The 27690-nt window shown below is 36.4% G+C and overlaps 1 protein-coding gene across 1 annotated transcript in view; it reads right to left on the minus strand.

The window, feature by feature from the left end:
• Positions 1-1151: 1151 nt before the first annotated feature.
• The window catches only part of hh (hedgehog signaling protein), a 79248-nt gene continuing 52709 nt past the window's right edge, over positions 1152-27690 (minus strand). Inside the window, exons 2-3 of the mRNA XM_090380285.1 lie at positions 12827-13088; positions 1152-1837 (exon numbers count right to left, since the gene is read on the minus strand). Coding sequence (XP_090236411.1) covers positions 1152-1837; positions 12827-13088 — 948 coding nt within the window. The remainder of the gene's footprint in view (positions 1838-12826; positions 13089-27690) is intronic.

Raw genomic sequence — 27690 nt, forward strand, 5'->3', positions numbered from 1 at the left:
AATTTAAACTACCCGTTATTGGTCACAAAATAATTCTTGCTTTCATTTGACTCACCTATGTATATCATCTTATATTACAAATAAATTACAAGTTTCGATTTTTATACACATAAATCTTAATGTCACTGCCAATTTCGAAGCAATGCTAATCTGAAAAATAAGCAAATGTGATAACGCAGCCAAAATCTGTAACCTTTCATGACATATTTATCGCCTGGTGTCTGTTTTATCGAGGTACCTGCCTCGGGCACTAGCCGACCGAGGAAGGGGGAACTAAGAGTTAAAAGGATTTAAATAGTGTTAAGTTTATATAACATACAGTACTGTACTTAGTTAAGAGAAGGGCTGAATTCTGACTCTGCTGAAATACCCCTCCTCAGTTCCGTGTTTTAATAGCAGCTGTTTCGCATTTCGCGAATACGATTGTGCGACTTAAATTGTAATATTTTTTACTTTACAAAATTTGTAATATTTGTCCATTTCTTATTTCTTTAACTTCAAACGAAGTACAATACCTTTAATTTTTTTAAACATTGTTCCAAAATTCGTAATAGTTGTTCTTCGGAGAATTAATATCAACTCTTACCGCAGTGTGTGATGTCAACTCTCAGTGTAATATCAACGCTTACCGGAAAGTGACGTATAGTTGGTTAACTTTGGGATCAAAACACAATAAGGCATTTCTAAACAGGACTGTAATGAATAAATAAAGTTTATGCTTCATTACAGTTAATAAAAATATGTATGTTTTATTGAAATAAATAATAATTATAGATGAAATTAAAAATTTCGGTACGTTACTGATAATTATTTCAGTTTAGAGTGATGGAAACGAAACGTCATACTTTTAAAATAAAAGAAACATATTACTATATTGTTATTTCTGATATTTAATTCCTTCTCTCCGACTGCTATTTCGCATTTATTGCTGCTTGAATTTAATCAGTACTATGAACATTAAAGTATTAAGCAAATGCAAAAACCGAGTGTTTCTGTTTCATTCTATTGCTCTATAATAATCTTAATATGAAGTTACATTAAAAGGAATGAATATTTATCTCCAGAAATCGTTGGTTATCTGTGGGGAGCATAGGTACGCGTTTGTCGAATTCGCTAATACATTAGGTTGGGCCTAAGTTCATTGTAAAATCTCAGTCATACATGTAATCACGCGGAAATATGTAGCAGGCTACATTGTAAAGGAACTCAGCATACCAGTGGATTCCAATCCTTTCACATTTCGCTGCTCTGTGAAGTTTGCTCTCAGGCCGTATTAAAAATATTTTCTGTGACAAATGTAAGAAAGCGTCTTTCGCATTTTCCAATAAACGGAGGGGAGAAAATGCCCAGTGAGCTATACGTTGATCACCTATAAGTGCATAACAGGAGGCAATGACGTTATCTACCAGAATATTACCTTCTCGAGTCAAAGGAGCAAATACACCAACTCCAACTGTTGTCTCTACACTAACTACAAGTTTTGCTAAGACATTTCGTCTCTCCTTTACGAATATGTAATGGCCGGGTTGGATATTTTTAGCAAATGTGGCGATGTGCGTATTAAATGACTGCTGTATGTCGGATGAGAATATTAGATGACTGGGAGTCAGTGTGATTTCTGTTCCGTCCTCTGTCCTAATTATTTGAAATGTGCTTTCTGCATTCTTCTTGCGGTCCAAAAATAGGAGAATTTCACTGAACACTAGTTGTCCATCCGCTCCTACGACCAATACTTCGTCCCCAGCTTTCAAGTCAGCTACGCGGCGTTCACCCAGTGGCGTGTGAACCATGCTATTTCCGTGAAAGCATCCTGCTGTTCGAAGGGCTCTAGCAGTTTCTGGAAAACAAAAGAAGAAAGGAGTTAGTCTCCCCACTTTTGCTATAATGGTAGTGGACGTGTTACTGCAATAAAAAGGTCATTCATCAGTAAAGACCACTAACAAGTTTAACCATCCTTTTAATAGTAACTTAGGAGAGGCCGTAATTGCCAGTTGTAAACAGTGTCGTTAAGAAGGAGATATTTCTGCTATAGAGAAGTGATTAGAGTTTAAAAACCACAGCAAATTCCTACTTAGGCAGGCCATTTACAGAACCGACTACTGCCCTGCTGGGCAATCCACCCACAAATCCATTTAACCACAGTAATCCATCATTATAGCACATTATAGCAAACAATCGGTACCCACGAGAGAGAGAATCTTTTGTTTCATCACATCTTGCATCGCTCACACAAAACGAGTTTCTCCAAATAGGTAGCTTTAAGAGCACTGGCGAAGTCTGCTTCTCCAGTGCTCTTATAGATTATTTCCTATAGCTTTCTCACCATGTGAATATTACAAAAATTAGGCACTGCATTAATTAATTAGTATCCAAAAACTTGTATACAATCGTGTTTAAAAATTCCTATTCTATAAATGTCGGAAGTCAAACAATACAGCCCTCGTAATTTCATTCATATACGAATTATTTTTTTCTAATAATTAGGCAAATTATTCTTTCTAATAATCAGACGGCAGGTTTTTAACATCAAGTCAGTATGATGGTAGAGGTACCCCGTATCAGGAAAACTTTTTTCTGCCGTAGGGGAATATTTCACTAAAAAATACAAAATAATATATATATATATATATACATAAATTATTTATAAGAATTTTACAGAATGTAACAGTATATATTAATAATTAATGGACCAGGGACACTGCCAAAATTAAGCAGAAGTAACCCAACAACTATAATGGATACATAAGTTTGTATGTAGAGTGTGAAATAGGCAAAGATAAAGGGCTAACGGAACTGAAATTGTAACTACGGAGAAGAAAGACAGAAGGAGAGCAGAAGGATAGAAGTAATTAGAAGTACTTAATGCTGCATATCCTATGATTTCAACGCCTACTACCAGAGCCAACCGCCGAAATCAAAGAAAAAAGCAGCAAGACGTAGGGCCTCTGTTGAAAAGCCGGTATAGAAGATAAAAGTTATATATATATATATTTTAAATTTTATTTTATATATATATATATATAATATTGATAAAAATAATAGGATATAATGACATTACTGAACGGCTAAGCAACCAAGAAAAAGTATTAAATTATTAAACTGGGTTATGGATCTGGGGCACTAACTAGTTATAGTAGAAATACCCAGCAACCATAATGAAATATAGACAAATGTATTTTATCAGTGTATTGGGTACGGGTGCTGACCTCTCATGATATATATATATATATATCTAGTTCATAAGTTGAAAGCTTCGCCCCTAGACAGCAATAAGCTGCTACATAATGATAATGATGGGTTTGGGTTACAATGAGAGGACAAATACAGAATAGTGATGGTTTTTTTAATATATTTTTTTAAATTTAAAATGAGTTAAGAGTGAAATATGTTAAGGACTGAAAAGTACAGATGATTTTTTTCAATAGTGTTCTTAATATTCATTTCTCACACTTTTTTTTAAACATGTCATCCATTCAAGGAAGACTGACTCAACTACAAACGCCTATCCCACTAGCTTCCGGGTTCCCAATCTGTGGGTCGCGACTCCCAAGGGGGTCGCCGCGGTTATTTTTAGTTGCAATTATTTTTATATGAAATTTCACCACGAAGGTGTTCACCACTTATTTATTTCAATATGGCATATGGCTACACTGCAATATTCTGCTATGGATATAACACTGATTTTTAATAAATGAAAGGAAGTGACTTAAGGTCCACCGCAGCGGATACTTAAAAAACATTAAAAGCCTGCCGTGTTCATACATATTAAATTATATTATTTTAATTATTTGCTATGGCGGGCCTTTAATATTTTTTCAAATTTCCGCCGCGGCGGACCTTGATTCACTCCCTAAAAAATAAAATATACAAATGCAGTGTTATCATTAGAATAAAATTCTATGTTACAAATAGTAAACTGAAAAAAAAATATTCACTATGATGCAAAATTCAATATCAAAATTCATTTTTAATCGGTGTCTCGACGTGTGAATAACAGACGTCGATAAAGGTGAGTTGCTCTCTTAACGCAGTTGAAGATCACCCTGTATGTTTTGCTGACGCCGCCATTGTTTGCAATAATGTCCGCGAAGGACCGTCTAATGCAAACTGGCGCGAACTTAGTTCGCCAATGGTCAACCACCTTTAGTTGGTTCCATTATAGAAACCAGCCATTCGCTGATAGAAACCAGCCATTTACTGGTAAGACTATTGCCAGTAAGACTCTTCCAGCTCCTCTGCAAGAGGTACTTGATTCTCTGATCAAAATTGTGAATTACATCAAATGTGGAGCCCTCAACACCCGTCTGTTTAAAGAACTCTCTAAAGACGAATTCTGATCACGAGGTTCTTCTTATCTACACTGCTGTACGCTGGTTGTCGAAAGGAAATGTTGTCAATCGTGTCTTTGAGATGAAAGATGAAATCAAGTTGTTCCTGGAAGTGCAAGGGAAACAGACCTTGTGGCTTACTTTAATGATGAAGCTTGGATGAAAAGAGTTGCTTACTTAGCACACCAGCTAAATAAGCTAAATTTTAGACCAACTATTTTAGACTAGCTAAATAAGCTGAACCTGAAACTTCAGGGAAAGGAAACACACATTATCCAATTTCAAGACAATCTTCAGGCATTTGTATCCAAGCTGCAAAACTGGCATCGGAAAGTAAATCTTGGAAACATTGCTATGTTTGAAAATCTCTGCAGTGTGGTAGAGGAATCTGAAGGTGAACTGCATGAGAATCTGAAGGAGGAGATTACTGGGCACCTTGAATCCCTTGAAAAGGAATTTCAGCGGTACTTCCCTGAGCTTACGGAAGAAGCTGCACTGGTACGAAACCCATTCTCTGCTTCCCTGAATGTAGCCAGCGTTCCCGATGAAGTACAGGATGAATTCTTGGATCTGCGGAACGATTCCTCGGCACGTAATTTGTTTTATGAAAAATTGCTGATTCATTTCTGGTGTGCTATGTATCAGTCGTAATCAAATGTCACCATGCTTGCCTTTCGAGTTTTACTTCCATTTGCCTCTACATGTCTCTGCGAGAGTGGATTTTCAACGCTTCTTCATATCAAAACAAAGGCAAGAAACAGACTGAATGTTGAGGATGACATGAAGTTGGCTTTAACAAACACTCAGCCGCAAATTTTGAAGCTGGTTGCCCAGATGCAAGTACAATCATTGCATTAAATATTAGGTTAGAATTATATTCTTAAAAATCTATAAAGATGTGTTTTCTTTACCCTATTAAAAATGCTTTTTTATGCAAATGTGGCGAAGATCGCAGGTTACTTGGCTATTATAAAAGGGGGTCGCGACTCGAAAAAGGTTGGGAACACTGCACTAGCTGTTCGTTGTATGTTTGCTGCAAGTCATCATGATGTTACATAGTAATACTGATGGAAAATATCAGTTATTGTTTGGCCATATTTCTTCAAAGATTTATTTGATATTTCCATGAATTTGTTCAACATGCATGGCATAGCAGAAAGCTTAACGTACGGCTAGAAAATAAAACACTTTAAAATGTCATATAATTTTATCAAATCTAAAATACAGTAGGTTCTACTTAAAGATAAGATTGTGCATTTTTTTCCTTAAAGGGACTATACATGATTTATTAAGGGGGGTTGCTAAGCCACTGAGGCTGCATGCAGTACTTTATGGTAATATAAGTACATACTGTAATGCAAAAGAAACTGAGCACATTCAAATAATAAACTTACATTTTCAATGCATTTTGATTCTTGTTTCCTGAGCGTTGTCGTGGATGTTTTTCTAATGATCGCAGTCAAGGCTGCCACTCGGGAGTAAAACTGTGGTGGAGCTGATATTCAGGTGACACTTTTAAATAAAATAAATAAATTTTCTGTTTATACTCCGGGACGACCAAACGGTCAGAGGAGTTGAGTCAAGTGCGTTGAATTTTGTTCAAGTCCGTTTGTTCTACAACAGCCAGTTGCTCTGTTTACACCTGCACATTTGTAGGATTGTTAGTAATCCTAAATATACCTCCCATTTGCAAAGAATAAACATACTGTACCATGTGTTCTGGAGGTGACAACCAGGTGTAAATCAACGTAAGCAGGCATTGAGGTGTGGCATCCACACTATATAGAGTAATTGGCCAATTCTTTGTGTTACCGGGGGGTACTAGCTGGTAGGTGACTCTCATAACACCACTTTGCTTAAATGGAGACTTTAAGTTGTGAAAACCATTTTTGGTCTCCAGAGAAAAGCTCTGGCATTCCCCTATATCTTTTGTCATGTAGTATGAGTCATGTCTTACTGGTGTAGTGTTCAGCGCCACGGCAACTAGGACCATGAGACATCAGTATATTGTGTTAGTGCATTCTTTTAGTCCGTTTGTCTGTGTTGAACAAAAGGGCCAGGCAAGGGATGTTGCACCACGTAATCCTTGCCCCAGATGGACTAACTCGGCCATGCTGTGTGTTTGTGTGTGTATATATATATATATATAACCCTAGAGGTGGGAATCGAACCGTGGCGTTTTCCACACGGTTTGGAAGGACCGCTATCGTAACTACCCGTGAGTAAACAGGCTGTATCCTTAAGTTCATACAAGGAAGACTTACTGTTGCATCATAACATAATTTAATTCCATACCAAATGTCTTTATTTGTCCTGCTGTAATGATTATGTGCAAACGGGTGTCTCAGTATTGATGTATATATGTGTGTGCCGGATGCTCTGCATTGTGCCTCGACACAGAAGGAACTCCAAAATGTTTCTTAAATGGTTATAATATAGCTATAACAAAAGAAAGGAAGAGCTGATCCAAAGTCATGCATCCGAACCCTGAATACCATTGCACGGCCCTGCAGACACCATCACTTTTGGGAAAACACTAGTTTTAATGAACAAGTTAATAACGCGTAGGGGCTCGTATCACGCATCGATCCTCCATAACTCGTTTAACTAGTTGTTGCTTGTAGCAAGATGCAGAAATGTGTGTCCCTTTCTTCTTCAGGTCAGTTGTCAGTTCAGCTGTTGAGTAGGGGCATATTGGCCGCGCCCAGATCATCCTAAAGATGTTCAGTCAGATACAAGTATGGACTCTTGATCAGTCAGATGAGTTATTGGACTTGGTTTTCGTCAAATCAAGTTTTTACGCAAATTATTGTGTATGGTGAAACATTAGATCTCATTTCCAGAGAACCACCAGAGTATGGGTACCAAGGAATTGTCTAAGATATCGGTATTGCGATCCAAGATATCAGTACTGTTGGTTGTAGTGGGATGCTAAAACAAGGATAATTATATACTAGGGTCTCTGCTTTAACACCTAGTTTCTGATGATGGTGAAATAATACTTTAGTTGCAAAGTTATAGACTAATATCAGAGTTAGTTAACATTTATATGTGCTAATACGCCCAAAAAAGGCAAGGAAATAAAAAAAACATTAGGGAAAACAAAATAATAGGCATCAAAAAACATAAAAAAACGATAATTTATTTATTGTTCTATGCAAAAAAACAATAATTTATCTGTTGCATTAATAATAATAGAACAAACACAGCGTTGCATACATAGATATAAAAGTAATATAAAAATACATAACAAAAATATGAAAAAATTATGGTAATTGCCTCTGTATATTTTCTTTTCAGTTTTTAATATTACCTCATTCAATGCTACCTACAAATTCCGTTCGATACTTCAATTGTCGTGGTAACTTAATTACCATATATAAGCTAGTAATTCAGCTTATATAGTATCAGCTTATATGGCTAATACACAGTACAGTATATTTAGCATTTCAATATTGTATCGCTTTATCTTCATCCAAACAATTCACGTATTAATTGCCCTTGCGATTAGCACATTTGTATTAATCCCTACCCTTCCAGACCGTGGAAACTATCTAGGTTGGAATACCATCTCTAGGCAGTATCTCCTAGTGCGGAGGTTTCGTGATGAATGAGTTATTCTTCCGGAAATTCACGTAATGTATTGTCAACTTTTCAAAACAGTTAAATCGCCCTAGAATACACATAATTTACAGACCTTGGGATATCGTGTCCATAAATCCAGCAGTCCAACAGGTTATTATATTTTTTATTTATTTGTTTATTTTTAAATGTTTGTTTAGTCCCCTTTCTTCCCTGTCCGAAATGGGGCTGTTTTTTTTTTTTTTTTTCTTTTCTGTTTTGGGGCCAATTTTTTTAGTTATGGCACTACATTGTAACGCAAATTTATTACTCAAAACCAGACTCGTTTGTGCATCGTAAACATTTTTAAGTAAAAACTTTCTGATAGATTATATATATTATTTTTATTTCTTTTCAGGAATGAAAAACTAGAACCTTAAGCCTTATCTAAGGTGCGTTTTGTGTGTTTCAAGACTTTTTATTTGGATTGTAAAAGGGTACTATTCCAGATAAATGGAATTGGAATTTCTGGCAACCTAACCAAGACGTTTTGCTCTTCAAACAGTGGCAGGTATGTTTGTCCTTTAAATGCAGAATCTTATGATAATAACATTTTAAAAGTGCCGGATTAAGGCACGAGCTAGTAGGGCTCTTGCCCGGGGCACCAAATTTTACAAAAGGGGGCGCCGAAAAATATTTCTGCTGGGGCGCGAAAATACTTTGGTCCGGCACTGAGTGTTAATGTATTACTGTAATATCATTCCTGCTGGTCGATAAGTACACAAGGGTTGTTCGCTTAAAACAAAATTCAATTTCGCTTGAAGACCCGAATCGAAAAGACGTCTTTTTAAAGCTTTTTTTCAAAGAACTAAAATAATAAAAATCATATAGACATGGCGACAAATGTGGACATGGTTTATAATTACCTCTTTGTGCAGAGGCTCCCAAAGTCTGGGACACCGCCCCCCCTCGAGGGAGAACACATGGTTTTTTGAGAGAGATCTTGTTGTTTTCATTAAGCACTTTTTAACGAAATATGGACATTCCACTAATCCAGGTACGAAGCGTTTTTTATTTATTTCTATTATTTCTGTTTTATTTCTTTGAGATTAAATGTATTGAAGTACAGTATATATTAATTTAGAATAATAGTATTTATGTATATTCATAGTTAAATTTTAGGTCAAATCTGTTTTATTTCACTTGTTCTAGAACTTGGGTGGCGCGTGAAATTTATGAAAAATTTTAAGTGGATCAAGGTACAAAAGTTTGGGGATCTATTCTAGTGTATCTTGTGAGGCGATGCCGGAATCGAGTTGGCAACGTGTAGACGTATTATCATAATATTGGATGATTATTTCTGTTACACTGGACAACAAATTTTAACATTTTGTTTGTTTTTTTCCGCCGAAATAAGGGAACTTTCGTGGATTTCGGTGAGCTGAATACAAATTCAAGTCAGATATTGCGTAAACCCACAGATTCAGAGAGGAATGCAGATTACGTTTATTGAAAATTTTAATGAAATTTTAACAAATACAGTATTACAAATAACAGCGGAAAAAATATAAATTATGTTTTTAGTTTGCCTTTTTTTTTTTGTAATGATCAGGAGACTCTCTGATCAGTATTCAGTAACAGTCTGCCAGCATACTGTGCTTCTGCCTTCCTTGGTAACGTTTCACCATGGTAACAATATATTGATGAAAATGTTCCCACATTCATTCTTGACGTGTTCAGGGCTATGTGGGAAACAGTCTAAATGGGAATTTTATTCTTGTCCTGATCATCTAATTTGCAGCCAAAATAAAGTTCACATGCTTTCTTTCAAATCTTTATAGATTGCCTATGATATTTAATTGTGTAATTACCACACATAACAAAAGTTATTTGGTGAATTTAACACTGAAAACAGTGGAAAAATTTTAAAAGGACATGCAACTGTTTCATGTTTTTTCTTGTACAAATTATATTTTACATAAATATGTAGATAAATTTAATGATTAAGGAAAATTCAGAATTTAATTTAAACTCTATTAACTTAAACTCTATTGGAAGCATTTCAAGGATACGTTTTCGGATAATGGATTTTAGTGTCTTAGACATACGCTAATGGACTTCCTTCGTCGCAAAGACCCAAAATGTGACAAGTTCAGTAAATTTTGATACTTATATATAGAAAGAAGTCGATGGAGCCACAGAGGGGAGGATTTGGGAAGTTCCAGCCCTTTCAGCATCACCTTTTCCCTTCTAAAGCTTCAGAACTTAAAAGTAAGTGTCTGGCTCATAGTTTGACCTCCTTGGGAAACGAATTATAAGTGAAAAATATATTTTTTTATGAAATGAAACGATGAGCCTGGTCTTTAATTTTGATTTGATCTTGTATTTTTTTCTATCCTGGAAAAATCGCTGTGTTACGCTGTTTATTTTGCTTTTTCGTCTTGTGATGAAGTTAGCCGAAGTCTTGTCCTGCTTGAATTTCACCCAAAAGATCGATGCAGATCTGTTCTCACCTCAGTGATTGGTCACGAACGAAGTTATTTTGTCACCATCTTCGCACAGACATTAATTTCAGGACTGATAGTTAAAATTTAACGAGCGCTCTTTTTATCCATCATCAATTGTTCTGCTACCATTGTGATAATAATTCTTTGATATCTCTATGAACAAGTTCCTGCATTTTTTTTTTTTTTTTTTTTTTTAACATGTTCATCTTTCATCAGTTTACCCTCGTTGGACAGCCTGACCGGAAATTATCATGGACGTTTTCTCTTCCTTCAGAAAATCAATTATGCCAGTCGGAAATTCGCCCCTTCGGTATTGCAGGCTCACTATAAACTACTTAACTATAACACTTTTCATAACTGTCGGTGGAGTTTCCCTCGATTTGATTAGAAATTTAGCTTTGTGCACTGATTCGTAAATTTTGCACAAATTTAAATGTTTTTGTAGCAAAAACACTTTAATTTAATAGGATAACTTTTATTGAGACTCACAGTAAATGCAAAAACTTAACCAGTATCATATTATCTGATGGTACAGATAATGCAAATGCACCAGTGCCCTTAGCTGATGGGGGTCTGAAAGTATAATATGTCTCTAGCTCTAATGATAGAGGAACAACTTAGTTGTTAGTCGTGACAGCAGTGCCTTACTGTGACTATTCCTGGAACTTCGCCAAAACTGATGCAAAGCAACATAAAACAATATATTTTAATATTATTCACATTGACTTGTTATTAATTTTATGAGTTGCACACTGAATAGAATTATAGACATCACCCGATTTTAGAGCTTTGGTATATGTATGCATAAGAGTAAATCTCTAACTTCGACTAACGTGAGCACTTAACGTAATATTAGTAACTGTTAGTAGTCGCATGGACCAATATTTCTAAGCCGAATGGGTTCCTTTCTTGCATAAGCTTTTGGATAATCTAATTTTATTTATTGTATGCATCCTTAAAAAGAACAGCAATCGCTCGCACAAGAAATTTTCTGATTTTTAATTTTAAACCCCGTTACAACTTTAGTGCTATATTTTTCGTTTATAACAAACGAAAAAAGAGAACTTTGCACTCTTACAATTAACATGGCCTCCGTAGCCGAGTGGGCAGGAGCGGGAGTGCAGTAGCACACGCTCTTTGAGTAGACCGGGGTTCAAGCCCCTGAATACGGTCGATCTGCCAATCCGCACTGGACCAGCGTGGCAGATTATGGTCCATTTCCCTCAGCATGAATTGTTGAGGAGGCTTCCATCCTGCAGTGGGTTGATAATGGCTGCACTTAACTTTTACAAAAAATAAAAAGAAATACAAAAATACAATTGAACTGGCAAGAGATACATAACACAAGTTTAGAAAATTCAGATATTACAGCAGACAGTTTTACTGAATTTCATAAGAAATTAGAATAAACAGAAAAATTATGGAGAAAATATCTGCAATCTTAAAGAAAATACTTTACAGAGATAAATCTACGCTGTTTACAAAGGTTAAAAATCAATAACCGTGTGGCTGAAAATGAAGAGCAGCATATCAGTTATTCTCCCATTAGGGGTATTTACTATCTTAACAGATGAAATGTATTTACTTTATTGGAAAAATTCATTTGAAAATCGACATTTCGCGAAACAACTTTCCAAATTAACTTTTACTGACCTAGTTTCTCATGAAAAAGATTTAATTATGGCAATAAGCAAATACTGTAGCAGCAGTAAAATTTATGGCCATCGTCAAGGGTGCCGCAAGGATATCAAATGCCTGGGCGAATTTTGTGACTTGCCCTTTGACAGTTAACTTTCGAAAATTGATATTGTGCATCTATATAAATTTAAAAAAACAACAACAAAAAATAAACACTGTGATATTGATTTTATCAGTACATGCTCATTGAAATTGTTCTTAATTCTTGCTGAATTCTTAATTAGCATTATAAAATGTTATTCTTAATTCAAATGAATTAAGAATGTTATTTTCAGTACTTTCAGTTCCAGTATTTCAGTTAAGGGAATATAGAAATAAGTTTATTTAAGCCAATTCTTTGCCCAATGAAGCCTGAGAAGTCTTACTTGATTCATTGCTTTAATCAATACGCAACGGTAAAACAAAAAAAAAAAGAAAAAAAAAAAAAGAAAAGAAAAACGTTATGGTCATAGGAGAAGATCTGGGTCATAGGAGAAGAGCTGATGAGGAACAAGTATGAGCCCGAAGCCCGCCGGTTTATTTATGTGAGTTCATGACTAGTTTATTTAGTTTTTTGTCGCCCCTCACATTTTTTCGCCTTAGGTGGCTTTTTTTTTTTTTTTTTTTTTACTTAGTAGCTATACTACTTCAATCCATTAATCCGCCAATGCCCAATTGGATCTTTGTTTAAAGTTTGAAATTAATGATTAGTAATACTTTCTGGCTTTCTTATTAACACAACTAGAAACTTACCTGACTTCACCGAGCAATGAATATGGGATCTCGATTCGTAATATACCCAGTCGAACCCCGCTTCCACTGCTAGACGGGCTAGCATTCCATATTTGGACCGGTCTTTGTCGCTTGTTGTAATATCAACGGCTCTTCCCTCATAATGAAGTGATCCTCGTGAATGATGACTATCTTCGTCCCATCCCTCAGTCACTCTTAGGTACAGTCCAGGCCACTGGTTCATTACTGATATGGCTAACGTATTCAGTTTTTCTTTACAACGCTTTAAAAAAAAAAAAAAAAAGGGACGTTTAGAACAGCAGAACAACAAAAATACAGGTATAAAAGCATAAAGCTTACATGTAGAATATAGAGCATTAGAAAAAGCTAGATAATTTAGTTAGAGCATTAAAAAGGCTGGATTGGAGTGAATTTAGTTCTAATCAATGCATAATTCTGTTTTCGAGGAACTATATACAGTGCCGAACAAATTGATAGCATTCTCCAGTTTCAACTTATTATTTTATTTATTATTTTTTTTTTTTTTGTATTTTTGGGTACGAATACATATTTAGATTTTTTTTTTTTTTTTTTTCATGAACAGTAAAGAGAAAAAAAAATCGAATTTTTTCTATTCATTTAGTATCACTACGGTTAAGTGTGATACTGACTGGAAAAAATATCGAAATATCATGGAGAGAAAAAAAGAATTTAGGCATATTTAATAATGAACAAAAAGATCATTTATTGTGGATTTGTGGCCTATTAAGAGGATATCGTCAGCGTATCGTATAAATAATTTAATATCGGGGGGGGGGGGTATGGTTGTAATATATGATTTTCTACGGAGGTTAGGTAAATGGGGGGGCTGAGATCTACCTATGGGATTAGGGATTCCACTCTTCAAGTATTAAATTCCAAACTACCCTATAACATTAGCACCGGTTTGGAATCTCATGCACCTGAGATTCCCACGTGTATCCAGGAGTATCCAGGAGCATCGCGGGAACCTAGTCTTAAATACACGCGTTTACTCTCATTCTACCATTGCCAACTGAAGACGTATAAAACGAAAGCCACTTGTTATGGCTATTGGCCTTCTGTTTCCAACCGTATAACTAAAATCGTTTCAAATTTCAACATTGACAACCAAGGACGAAGACGTGCACTTCTACTTCCTTGCGCACATTTTAATTCTGTTTTTAAATCCTAACTTATTCATGCTAACTTAAATTTAAAATTATCATCCAATTTATTCCAACATCAATGCAGATTATAAAAAGGTGAGTATCATAAATTAAGCTACGCTATTATATTGTGTCAGTTAATTTCCATATCAAGAATATCGTAAGAATTATTTTACGAAACACTGTTAAAAAAACAGAGAGAAGAGTCTAGTCTATGTGCAAAGTTAAAAAATAGAAGGGATTAGAGAAAAACCCTTATAATACTGGTACAGACCTCAGTTAATATTTTGGTAAACTGGGAACCTCCCTTGTCACTTGTAACCAAAAAGAAACCGCGCTAATTTAGGGGCGTTACCGTAAAGAACTGAACAATATATAGTGGACCGGTTTCAAGCAAAGTCACCTACCCTAGATGCACAACAAATTAAATAATCTTTGTACGAATGATTTTCTGTCGGCAGTCTTCAGTAAAGAGTTATTTCTCGGCTATTCTCCTCTTAATGGTGCTATTGTGAAAACCTTTTCGCTGTTGTCACAACCAAGATGACATAGAATAAAACAATTGAACATTGCTTTTTTTTTTTTTTTTTGTGCTTTTACTGGTTGTACTGTAGTGGTGGATCCAGGAGAGAGGGAGGAGAATCGGGGCAATCTCTCCCCCAGAGTAGATAGAAGCAAATACCTGTGGCTTAATTTTCAGTTACTGCAAGCCACATATATCATCACTATTATATCGCCTCTCCCCTCCCTCTAGAAACACAGCCTGGCTCGTATTGTTTTACTAAAGTAAAAAATCTTTGTACAAATGTTTACCGCCACCGACTTCAGGCTATCTGCAACATGTAGCAACTTCCCTGCTGCCTTCGATATTTATTATTATTAGCTACATGGTGCAAGGAAGCCTGAAGCTTATGCTGCACCAGCCAAAAAAAAAAAAAAAAAAATCCCGAGTTAACCTGAGAGAGAGTCAAAAGTAGAAGGGAATCACCAAGAAAGAGAATGATGATATCCAGCTTAGGACCCTGGGTGTGCCAAGCCCATACTCATCAGATGTGAGCTCCTGGGGTTATGCGCCTCCCTAGCCAGGTGGGAAGGAGCAGCAGTGCGTAGACCGGGGTTCGAGCCCGTCACCACCAAATACGGAGGATGCGGGAAGGTCAGGGAATGACCACCGCTTATCCCCGGAGCAATATGGCCTTAGTTGCTAATGCTCCTAAAAACCAAATAACAAAAAAACAAACAAAACTAACCTGGGGTTATAACTGATCGATTGCAAAATATCTAGAGGCAGTATAGGGTGTGTTTAAAAGCATATTTACACTAAATTAAAATATTTAATGTTCATTTGTGTGGAGAAACAGTTTAGCTATAATTTTGAACTAACTACAACAAATAAATTCACTTTATAATGATTTTCAATCTCACTGTATAGAAAGGACGTATATTTCGTTACTAACCTTATCCCTTTTTATTTCATCTATTTTCCATAAATCTATTCCTTTCTAAGGACGAACAGTTCCTTCCTGTGAACTTCGAAATCCAGGCGTGGGAAGCTCATAGTCTTCAGTAACACTGCTTCACTTTTAACCATTGGCCGCTTGGATTATATTTATCAAGGTTTTTGATTTTTTTTTTTTTTTTTTTTTCAGATAAGTGATTATTAATGTCTGAGTGGAAATGCAATGCCTGTTTCTATCGTTTCATAGCAATTTCTCCTTTAATATCCAAGATAATTTAAGAATAGGACCACATCATAAAATTCTAGATTAGAGCATAAGAATTTAGGCAAGGTTCTTATGTAAGAATTATAAAATACTGTATGAGTAGTTCAAGTACCTTTTGCCTAGGAATATTCAGTATGATGCCATGCTGGCTTGATAAGTAGTTTTTTTGAACGATTTGATTAATTTCTAAACTATTTTGGGGTTAAAAAAACTGCTAAATAAGATGTTTTTATCGATTGAAAACATATTATAACAAAAAGAATTTCTCGATATCTAGCATGACTACACCCTTGTGGGTTGTAATATTGCTAGATATCGAGAAATTCATGGAAACTCATGGATACTTTTGCTATCATATCGTTAGGTGGTCGCCTGTTCCCTGTTTCTTTATCAGATGCCAATCAAATTTTTGGATACGAACGTAGCTTCAATTGTTTCCTGGATGAAAGAGGAGGCCACGTGAGCAAACGAATTGCTGGAACATCACCTAAGGCACGTAGCCGAGTGGTCAAATGCGAGGGTACAGTAGTATACGCGTTTGAGTTGACTGTGGTAACTCCACGTGACTGCCAAATATGTACTTATATTCTCTCTATCTTGTGAACTACTGACCCTATGTGAGCATCCCGGAATATTATCAAAATTTATTATTACAGTAAATCCTCGGTTTTACGGACTTCGAATTTAACAGATAAAAAAAATTTGGATTGGCACCACAGTTAGCGCCTCCGTAGCCAGGTGGGCAGGAGCAGCAGCGTAGCACACGCTTTTTGATTAGACTGCGGTTAGAGCCCGTGACCACCAAGTACGGAGGATGCGGATAGATCAAGGAATGACCACCGCATATCCCCGGAGCAATATGGCCTTAGTTGCTAATCTCCTAAAAACCAAATAACAACAACAGCAGCACCAGAGTTTCTTGAGTGAGATAGGCAAAATCGGGAACGCATGAATCACGGCAGGCGACAGAGAGCATCACAGTCTGCACATGGATACTTTTGCTATCATATCGTTAGGTGGTCGCCTGTTCCCTGTTTCTTTATTAGAACTTTCACTTACATTCTATCATCGTGGCACATAATAAAACTAGTGAAAACAGAGAGTGTAAATATGTGTTGTGCAGAATTAAAGCTGTTAGAGAAGTTGGACTCTGGTGTCTCTATTTCCAGCGTCCGTGACAAAGTACGAGATATTGTAAAAAGCAAGGCTTAGGGAAGGCTTTTAAGGATTGATGAACATTCACCAGTATATCAACTTCTGTCTTTTGGCTCAAACTCTGAATAAAGTTTTTATAAGCATCACTATATGGTCATGGTAAATTACCCATGAGGAAAAGATCGGGAAGTACACGAACCTAAGACAGGAAGTCAAAGAGATGTGGCATACGCAACAAGTAACGATCATCCCAGTCATCGCCTCAGTCACCAGTATGGTGCCAAAGACCCTACAAAACAGCCTAGCAGCAATAGGTCTCCCGGAGAATACCTACAAGGAACTCCAGAAAGCTGCAATCCTGAACGCCTGTAGGATAGTCAGAGAGTTCCTCGACCAACAGTAACACCAGACATAACCACCCTGTGTACTTGGGAGAAGTACCCGTCACTGGGTGGAAACCCTCAATCAGGGAATAATAATAATTAAAACAATAAAAATACATTATTGCTATAACATTCAGTCGAATCTTACAAGCCATATTTCTCAATGTTATTTATATACTAGATTAATGGAAAACTATCGACCCTGTCTAAAATACTTTCACCAGCTTGGCCTTTAGAATTCATTCGCGGAATCTCTGGTGGATTTTTCCAAAGCATATCCCTATGGTGACTGTACAAATCCGCCTGCCCTGCCATGGAATATTGTTACATGTGGGGTATGTCCCCGCAAAGCTCGCTGAAACATCTAGACTCTACCAAAAGAGTGTAGTCAGGTTAATTCTTGATTCTTCACATACAAACTCACTCTACTCCCTTCACTATCGCTTAAGCTTTTGCTGCATGTTCGGCATATATAGACACTGTTCTTGAAATTGGCTTTGCAACTCCATACTCCCCGAACTAATCTTGAAAAGTTACATTGTACTGAAATTCAGGTGTAACGTCAAAAACTATTTTCTGTCTTCTCAACCTGCAACCTGTGTATCGTTAAAAATACACACACATTTATATATATAGATTTGGGGTCTTCGTTAAACAAACACACACACATAATTCACTGTCATAGAAATCACGTTATGGCGAGAGACATGATCACGTAGTCACTGGAACATTTTTTTTTTTTTATTTTTCATTTTGTTCATTGTACTAGGCACTCCCAGCCAAATTCAGGATGGGCCCCAGGTTATCAGCGCCCTGTGCGTGAATTTTTGGTACGCCCTCTCCGACTTGAAATTTACAGCAATTCAGTGAATTTTCGGGGCATTTTGCGCCCGCTAAATTTTAGTACCCTGTTTGGGGTAACTGTCGATCATGCTTATGCCGGCCCTGTAGCCAATCTTTGGCTGGGAGTGTCAAACCCACCATAAATTTTACGGTATCATATGCAGACTATATCACAGAGGTTAAAATTTATGATATTATGCAGAGAATTAGGTACAGTATCATGCAACCAGTATCATACAGATATCGCATATTTTCCCCTGTGTGTGAGAGGGTGGTGCAAGCTAGACTATGCCAACCCCACCTTGTGTTTTTAAGGATACTGTAATGAGAAAAGCCGATCAATGTAATGGTGAACGTGTTTCTGTAATATAGTGTAGGGTTAGTTGAGTGAGTCCAAGTGCCTGAACACAGCCAAGATTCTCAAACGAATGTTAAGGAATCCCTTGATCCGATTTGCGCCGTAGAAGACTTGCATCACATTCCAGTCCACTCATTTACGAAAATCGATGTACCTGCATATGTCCTGGCCATCAGAACAATAGCTTGTAAAGGCTTCGTGACACAACACATATCCTAAGATCCTCCCAGCAGAGTAAACCGCATATATTCTAAGCTCCACGCTGCACAAAAAATTGCATGGATTTTGCATGAACTCTTATAGAGACAGTCCATTACCTTAAGCTTGTGCAGCACAAGGAAGTGCACAGGACTACCATTCCTTTTGAAATTATCATCCTTTTGTCTTTGAGATTATTTGATGTAATACATCCTATTTAATAGGATGAGAGGCCGCTGTAGCCTAGTGGTCAGGCGCCTGGGTGCATAAGTACACGTTCCTTGAGTGACCGGGATTCAAGCCCGTGACTGCTGAATACGGTGCTGTTTCTTGTATTCTGTCTATCTTGTGAACTCCTCTGACCGTTTGGTCGTCCCGGAGTATAAACAGAAAATTTATTATTATTATTATAATGCTGCACAGCACGAGGAATTGTACGCGGTGTAAATGCAGCACACAAAGTTACATCCTCAGGCTATTTCGTTTTCTTGACATAGCAGAACAAAGTAGCCATCAGTCAGTACCAACCAGCAGCAAGACCTGTAAAATGCACCACCTTCAATCATGACTCATCCTACTTTGCTGCAGAAGCCCCCGTTTTCCTCCCTTATTGAAGTTTTGGCCAACTATTTAAGAAAGTCCTTGCATACCTGTGAGACAAGCTGTCCACTTTTTCATGCCAGTTTACACTCGTCGGGGATGTTAACTCATCTTGAATACTATATTTCACTTTGCTGTAGAATAGAGCAAGCAACCCACCATTGCCAGAACGGATTTCCACACATCAATACTTTCCCTTTAATTGATTTAGAAAACAGTTGGAGAATCCCTACTAGAGACCTCTGAAGTTCTCTGGCGCTGTGATCCAACTTTCAGAGATTGTCCAATTTCAACAGGCATTGCCTTGAGTGACCAGGGTTCAAGCCCGTGACTGGTAAATACGGTGCTGTTTTTTGTATTCTGTCTACCTTGTGAACTCCTCTGACCGTTTGGTTGTCTCAGAGTATAAACAAAAAATTTATTTATTTCGGCTGAGGAGGGAAGGAAACGAACTCAAGCCTTTTCTGCATGGAATGTGGCAGCAGCAACTACAGTAATGATGGATAAGAACTTTACTTACCGCTCTATATTTTAGATAAGTTTATCAGTACAGTTTAGATGAGTAAATATTTATTTATTTATTTTTAATCAAGGTGCAGTGATCATGGTTGCACGCCTCCTCTCACCCCTGCAGACACTGCCTTTTCATTGAGGGAAACATACAAACTGACCATAGGATACACACCGTTAAGCGACAACACGCCTCATTAGTTGCGTTTGTGCAAAACCAAATAATTTTTTAATTAAAGGCTAACAAGGTCTATGTATAAATGAAATTTGTACTTTGACTTGCGTTTCGAAGATGGAGAAACAGAGGAGAGAAAGGGGGAATCATTTTGTGCATTTTGGTGACTATGTGGAAATATAAAGGAAAATATAATTAAAAAAAAAAAAAAAGAAGCTGTGTTTTTTGTTACGTTTTCTATGTGAGAAAGGATTATTATTATTGTTGTTGCTCTTGTATTATTTCTCTCTGCAATACCCGTGACGGGTTCCACGCGTCACGGGTATTGCTTCCAAGTGCACAGGTAGTTATTATGTCTGTAATATGGTAAGCAATGGTCTCCCACAAGGAACTCTCTGACTATCCCTACAGGTGTTCAGGATTGCGACTTTCTGGAGTTCCTTGTAGGTGTCTTCTGGAAGACCTATTGCTTCTAGGCTGTTATGTAGGGTCGTTGGCACCATACCGGTGGTTGACACGATGATCGGGATGGTCGTTACTTGTTGCATATGCCACATCTCTTGTCTTAGGTTTTCTGTACTTCCTGATTGTTTCCTTGTGAGTTTCTGCAGCGTTGGGCATCGCTATGTCAATCAGATAGGTAGCCTTTTCCTTCTTGTCGACAAACGTTATGTCTGGTATGTTGTGCGGGACTGTTTTGTCCCTAATTGTGGCGTTGTCCCAGTACAGCCTGTGGGTCTCTAGTACCGCCTGGGGTTCGTACTTTTATATGATACACATTCTTTGATCAACTGGTATTTCTTTGCTAGCTTCTGATGTATTATCCTGGCTAAATGGTTGTATCTACGAGTGTACTTAATCTGGTTGATCACTTTCTTGCATCCTGCAGTGATGTGTTGGATCGTTTCTGAGGCCAAGTGGCATCGTCCACATGTGTCATCTGACACTCCAGACTCCTTTGCGATGTATTTTCTATAGTTTCTGCTGTTGATTACCTGGTCTTGGATGGCAAGCATAAATCCTTCAGTCTCAGGGAAGAGCGTCCCGCTTTTGAGCCGTGCATTGGAATCAGTTTTATCTATGTGATCTTGATGGAGGTCATTATCTATCTATACATTAAAAAAGTTTTCCTCCTAGTGATATTTATTCGAGCCAATGGGAGAAGAGGGTGAGGCAATTATGTCACTACTTTTGCAATTATTGATAACTGCCTGCATAACGTTCACCAACCTCGTGCACGTGTTCACTGTCTAACGTTTGATGTTCCATTGTAACGTTTTTTATATATTAATAAATATTGTAGTTTAGTATTTTGTAAATATTTTAAATATTTGTATAGTTTGTAAATATTTCAGTTAAATATTTTAGTCCTGTTCTTTCGGATGCAGCAATATTTTCATGTATTATGGAACCCGAAGCAAAAGGCCTTTTCCTAAGTGACCTATGTAAACGCAGGCAAATAATTACATAGTGATATACACCAGTATAGTATACACCGGCTGGTACTTCGATGAAAGCGAGGAAGACGGCGATAATTGACAAAAAAAAAAAAAAAAAAAAAAAAACTATTATTTTTAGGCCACCCGAATAATTAAATCCATCTGCCGTGCTGTGTGTCATGTCTACTAATTGCGTGTGTTCTATGATCGATTTGTCTGTTTTTTTTGGACTAAAAATCCCCGATTCTTGGGAGGAAACCTTGCTATCTACGCCTGTGACCGATTAACTCAGCCACGGAGTGAAAAAAGCCCATTAAATTACCTCGCGTCATTGACAGGATTCGAAACCGGGCCTTTTCCACCCGGTGTGGGCAGGACGGTGACGATGCCACTGTACTACCCAATGCAGACTGGCGATAATTGACAGGTGAAGCCACCTCCCTTTTCTGGTTGTTTTGTGTTGTCGAGGAGAGTGTCTGAGCTTAGGTAGGGTGTCTATCCCTCCATCTCGCTGTTTTAAAATGGGAAAACGAGTTCCCGATTTAAAAATAGCGGCAAATGTGGGGGAAAACATCCTAAGCATATCAATGTAGGAGGACAGTGGGTGGGGAAAGCAGTGGCATCTTCTAATTACTGCTTTGTTCCTGTCCGTTTGTCGAAACATGGGAGTCACAACTTGTCAATCACTGCTTTTCCACTGTTTTTCTTGCTGCCATGTGGGAGGGTGTACACTGTTCTGAAGTTTTACCGTGATATTTATTCGACCTTGAGAATGCCGCGCACTACACTTGCACAGGTAAATAATTACGTAGGTCATTTCCTGATTAGATCTCGACCAGTGCGTTTCTTTTAGTGTCTTTTACATAGAAAAGATTTGACTTATTCTGTATACTTCTACATTTTACGTAGGAAAGCGCGTGCAGGGTGGGAGAAGCCCACTAGTTATTGTTATTATTATCTTGTTATGACAATAACTTGCTGATAAGAATTTTAAAATCCTTAATGAGTTCATGGTGCAATCTAATTGTTGGTGACTAATAGATTGTATTATTATTATTAAAATCAATTTATTTATAAACAGCTGTCTAGCGGTTCAAGCCATAAATAATGTCCTGAACTTCTGGACAGCTGGTCAGCTAGGAGAGTGATCAATCCGACATCATTTATCCCAACAGTGTTTAGGAAAGTAAAATTCTTCAACGTAAAACAAATTTTTAATGCTTAAGTAACAGAGTTGAGCTTTTAAGAAAAAAAGTTGGGAACAGGTAGGATTTACCGTCTATTACAGCTATGCTTTATCACAGGGATGGCCAACAAGTCGATCGCGGCTTTAATTTCGGTCGATCACGTCACGACGAATTTTAAATATATATAAAAAACAGATTAGTCAAAATGTAAATGTTATTATTATGCGCCCCACTGCATACGCTTATTACAAATCCATTGAACCACGTGAGTACTCTTGGGGCCGGCAGCCGCTAGGCTTTGTCTAGTGCAAATTCACGCAGTTACGTCATGGAGAGCATTGTGTATGTGTCGAATTCTTATTTAGCTTACTTAATATTAATAACTGGACAGTACTTATGCGTTAATTTAATATCCCTTGATTTAAAATGAATACACGAAAAAGAGTAAAACGTATCATTTTAATCAAGAGTGGGAACTAGAATACTTTTTTGTAATGATAAAACCAAAATGTTGTTTGATTTGTAATGCTTCCTTGGCTTAAAAGTGCTCTTCAAGATCTGCAATTGAAATACTGCGATGTGACGCATCGAAAAAATGAGTACAAATGTGAGCAAATAATTGCGTGCTCATATTGCTACTCGTGTGTCCTTTTCTTTACAACTGGATGAATCTACAGACGTCAGTGATACACTCAATTGCTCGATTTTCTTTTTCGATGATTCTGCCACTAGAGAAGAACTGCTGGGTATGGTTTCGTTAAAAGAAAGGACTAGATGTCTTGATATCTTTAACTCATTCATACATTTTATTGAAAACCTTAAATTAAATTAAATTACGCTATTTAAGCTCGTATAACAACAACAGATGGAGCTAAAGCAATGACGGGGCATCTTAACGGATTCATCGCATTGTGCCAAAAGGATGATAAATTCCCAGATTTTTTGAGTTACCACTGTATCATCCACCAACAAGTGTTAGCCGGCAAAAGATTAAATAGGTACTAAAAGTGTTATGGACATTGCTTTCGAAATCGTGAATTCCATCAGAAGACAATCTCTTCAAAGGAGACTTTTCAAAATGCTACTCAATGAAAATGAACCAGATCTGATATTACACACAGATGTGAGGTGGCTGATCGGAGTAAGTTTGTACAGAGATATTTCGAAATTGAAAAATTTGTTGATCAAAGGGGAGATGGTTACCAGCAGCTACAAGATACAGAGTGGTTGTGTGAGCTGTCTTTTCTGGCAGATTTGACCAATAAATTAAAGTGATCGAAATTTGGAATGACAAGGAAAAAATAAATGTAGGTGACACGATTAGTAGTATTTCTGCATTTAAATATCAATTTTTGGCAATGGCTAAGGATCTCAAAGAAAAGAAAATTCTATCATTTTTCAAATATGCAAGATTATTTGCAAAAATATTATTTATTATTATTATTAGCCGTATGGTGCAAGAAAGCCTGTGGCTTATGCTGCACCAGCCAAAAAAAAAAAAAAAAAAAATAATAATAATAATAAATTTCTGAGTTACCCTGAGAGAGAGAGAGAGAGAGAGAGAGAGAGAGAGAGAGAGAAGTAGAAAGAAGTCACCAAGAAAGAAAATATCCAGCTCAGGACCCTGGGTGTGCCAAGCCCATACTCACCAGATGTGAAATCCTGTTTTTGAATTTAATAGTGAAAAATGTGTTTCTGAAATTGAGAAAGTTGTGGATGGTTTTGAAACCAGATTCAGTGATTTTAAAACAATTGAAGACATTGTCAATATATTTCTTATCCATTTAATGTCGACTTAGATACGAAACAAATTGCAGAAAAGATCGCTGAGATTTTCACATGCAGAAAATATTACTTGAAAATGAAATTATTACATTGCGAAACGATATCTTCCTAAAAGCCAGATCATCAGAAAAAGACTTTTGGAAATATGTTTGCAGAGAGAAGTACCCAAATGTAAAAAAAAAAATGCAGTGAACATTTAAATTCGTGTTTCGGTTTCACATATCTATGTGAATCGGCCTTTTCATATTTGAAACTAACAAAGACGAAGAATCGCTTTACTCTTACGGACTTCCATACAGAAGATTCTTTACGGTTGGCCTTATCACAGCATATCCCCAATTTTGAAAGCCTGCCAGATGACATGAAGACACAAACTTCGCATAAATTAAAAATTTAAATACATATAAATTTAAAATAAGAATTCTGAATTGTATTTAACTTTACAATTTATAAACATTTTTCAATATGTGTTGATTAACTTTTTTAACCACGTGCAATGAAATTCTTGAGATGGTAGATCGCGGCACATTTTGAAGAAAAAAAGTAGATCGCATCACAAATTAAGTTGGCTACCCTTGCTTTATCAGATAGCCTCTAAATGGCACCGTCTAGTAAGAGGAATACATTTAATAAATGTACATATTTATATGGATTAATTTATAGCTTCCAGTAGTGGTAGATGAGAGCTTTCTTTGTTTGTCCAGTAGGAATGAGCATTAAAGATTCACCTAGAAATTCATTTATATTTGTGTGTGTTCATATGATCATCCGAAGCATCACAAGTCCTTGTTCGTGTTATTTGGTGTTGCACAATGACTACAGATGTAAGTAACAACATGTATATTTGTTCGAGCATCTGGCGTCTGTACTGCTTTGTTATTTCAGAAACTGTCTAATGTAGTTCCAAGTTATTATAAATAACAGAATGTACTTCTGTAAAGAATAGGTGACAGCTGAAGGTACTTTGACGATCAATATTTCGCCTAAAGTATTTTACAGCTGACATTACATCTTAGGTTTTGGTAAGAACAGCCTAATTAAATGATGGTATAAATCCTCTAGTGTGTCACATAAAACGTGTTGTTTCAACTAGTGAGCCATCCTCTGGGGCAATGGATCGATAGAAATCTCCACAACGGCAATTCCTAGGGCGGAAGGTAATGTTGCATAACTCCTTAAATCAGAGATTGCCAGAGTTAGTGCATTGAACAGACTTTATCCCCCCACGATGCGCCCGTGAATGAAATCGTCCAGGTCTTTTATGAACACACTGTGTATACACATAAGTTTTTATATCTGTTGTTGTTATGATTATTATTAGAAATAATAATAACAATAATCATAATGATAATACTTTATTCCGAATTTTTTAAAAAATGCATGTACGTTAATGCAATAGAGAGCTCTTTACAAACGAAACTGCAGACGTTAATTATAAAAATACGGGGACTTCAAATGTTTCTAGTGCTGGTGCCTCCAGTGTTGTCTGGCCAATCTGGTTAATTACTGTAATGAGGTTATAAAATATTTGCATACAAAAAACAGCGTTCACATTTTATATATTTTACCTTGATTTTAGTAAGATCCCGACGAGAGGTTATTGTATAAACTGGAATGAGCTAAGATTACAGGAGAGATTCTTAGTTATAAATTTGCATTTTTTTAGATTCTGATATTCATGAGGGAATAAAGGGGAAGCTTTCAAAGTTGGCTGATGATTTGAAGGCTATGAGAGTGAATAACGATTAAAACCAGGCTGCTTTGCTTCAGAATGATTTGTGCTGATTACATTTTTTGTCTGAAAAATGGTAGGTGACTAAGATTTCACGCTATTAAATGTAAGATTTTATACCTGTGGAACAGAAGTAATAACTTACAGGCTAGGGGAGAAGAGTTGAAGTGGTTCAGAATGTAAAAACTTGGGGTACAAACAAAATTATTTATATATGCAGTTTAATTAACAGGCCAGGAAAGAGCGTGATGTCTTATCAATTATTTATTGGATTTTTGCTAGGGAAAAGACTGTCGTTATTCCTTTTTATTAAGTACAGTCTCGTCATCTTATGATGAGACTGTACTTAGGATATCATATTCATATCTGGATGTTGCAACCAAAAAAAAAATAATAATAAATAAATCAAGTAAAATAAAATAAATAAAACCATGGAACTTTTAGAGAACGTTCAGAGAAAGGCAGCCAGTTGTTGCGGACTGCAAAGCTTAGCAAATAGGCATCTTGGTGTGGGTGGGGAGGACTGGAATTCAGTTGTATAACTCCCTAAATGGAATCAATAAAACGAATGAAGAGGAAGATATGTTTTCACTGGTATGAGAGATAACAGCCAGGGACCAGAAATATAAAAGCTAGGGAATAAGAGAAGACTGGATCTCATGAAGCTTTCTTCTGGTTCTGGCAAGACCTTATCATCTACAATCTTAAAACGTCACCTATTTATCAAATTTGGTGCGTGTAGTGAATGGAAAGTATTCAAACAATTTTTTAAAATTATTCACGTAGTATTATTATCATTAATTTATCTGTTTCCATTAAATATTACTCTAATATTCATCTTAATTGTGATTTTTAATTCATTTATTTCAAACTACTTCTCTTTATAAGGTTCTGTCTATTACTGATGTCAGACCGCTTAGCATATGTTGTGAATGGTTACTTGTTAATTGTGCTGCCGCAATAAAGATTTCTTAATAATTGTGATAAATTCAATTTACCGCTTTAGTAGTATATGAGCTGAGAATAGTGATGTAATTCAGATTTACATCCTTTCGAGTATTTTAGTGTTTTTTAGCACCTCATCACAGAAAAATCATGAAACATTATGAAATCTCAGTAACTGCTATCGTTATAGTAAAAGAGTTGAAATATCACAGAGGATTACTGAAGTTAAAAACATTGAAAAAATATGTTTTCTGAATGGCGAAAATGACTTACACGACTGTCACACTTAAGGTAAATAAAAAAAATTGAATGAAGAAAATATAACGCTTCCTAATTTTCACTTGAAGTAAGAATATAAGCAAACAAACTTGAAAATACTAAAACTTTAAAAGTGAAAAATATTTTTGAATAAAACAGGAAGTGAAGCACAACATAACTAAATTCTGTCAGATTACTATTAAACCTCTTCTTTTTCACGTAAGCCTAAAGGCCCTTCATATTCTTCCTCAGTTGACGTGGCACACAGCAATAGTTCCATCTTATTCTTTTCCTTTAAGTTTGTGACTAGGTATAATTTTTCGTTTGCGATAAATAACATCAATATGAGTTACTTTTGCAATTCAAAAGCTAACCAAATTTTGCTTTTAAATTCCATAAAGTCTTG

Source organism: Mastigoproctus giganteus, chromosome 8 (genome assembly GCF_048544385.1).
Source record: "Mastigoproctus giganteus isolate SK-2022 chromosome 8, ASM4854438v1, whole genome shotgun sequence".
NCBI lineage: Eukaryota > Metazoa > Arthropoda > Arachnida > Uropygi > Thelyphonidae > Mastigoproctus > Mastigoproctus giganteus.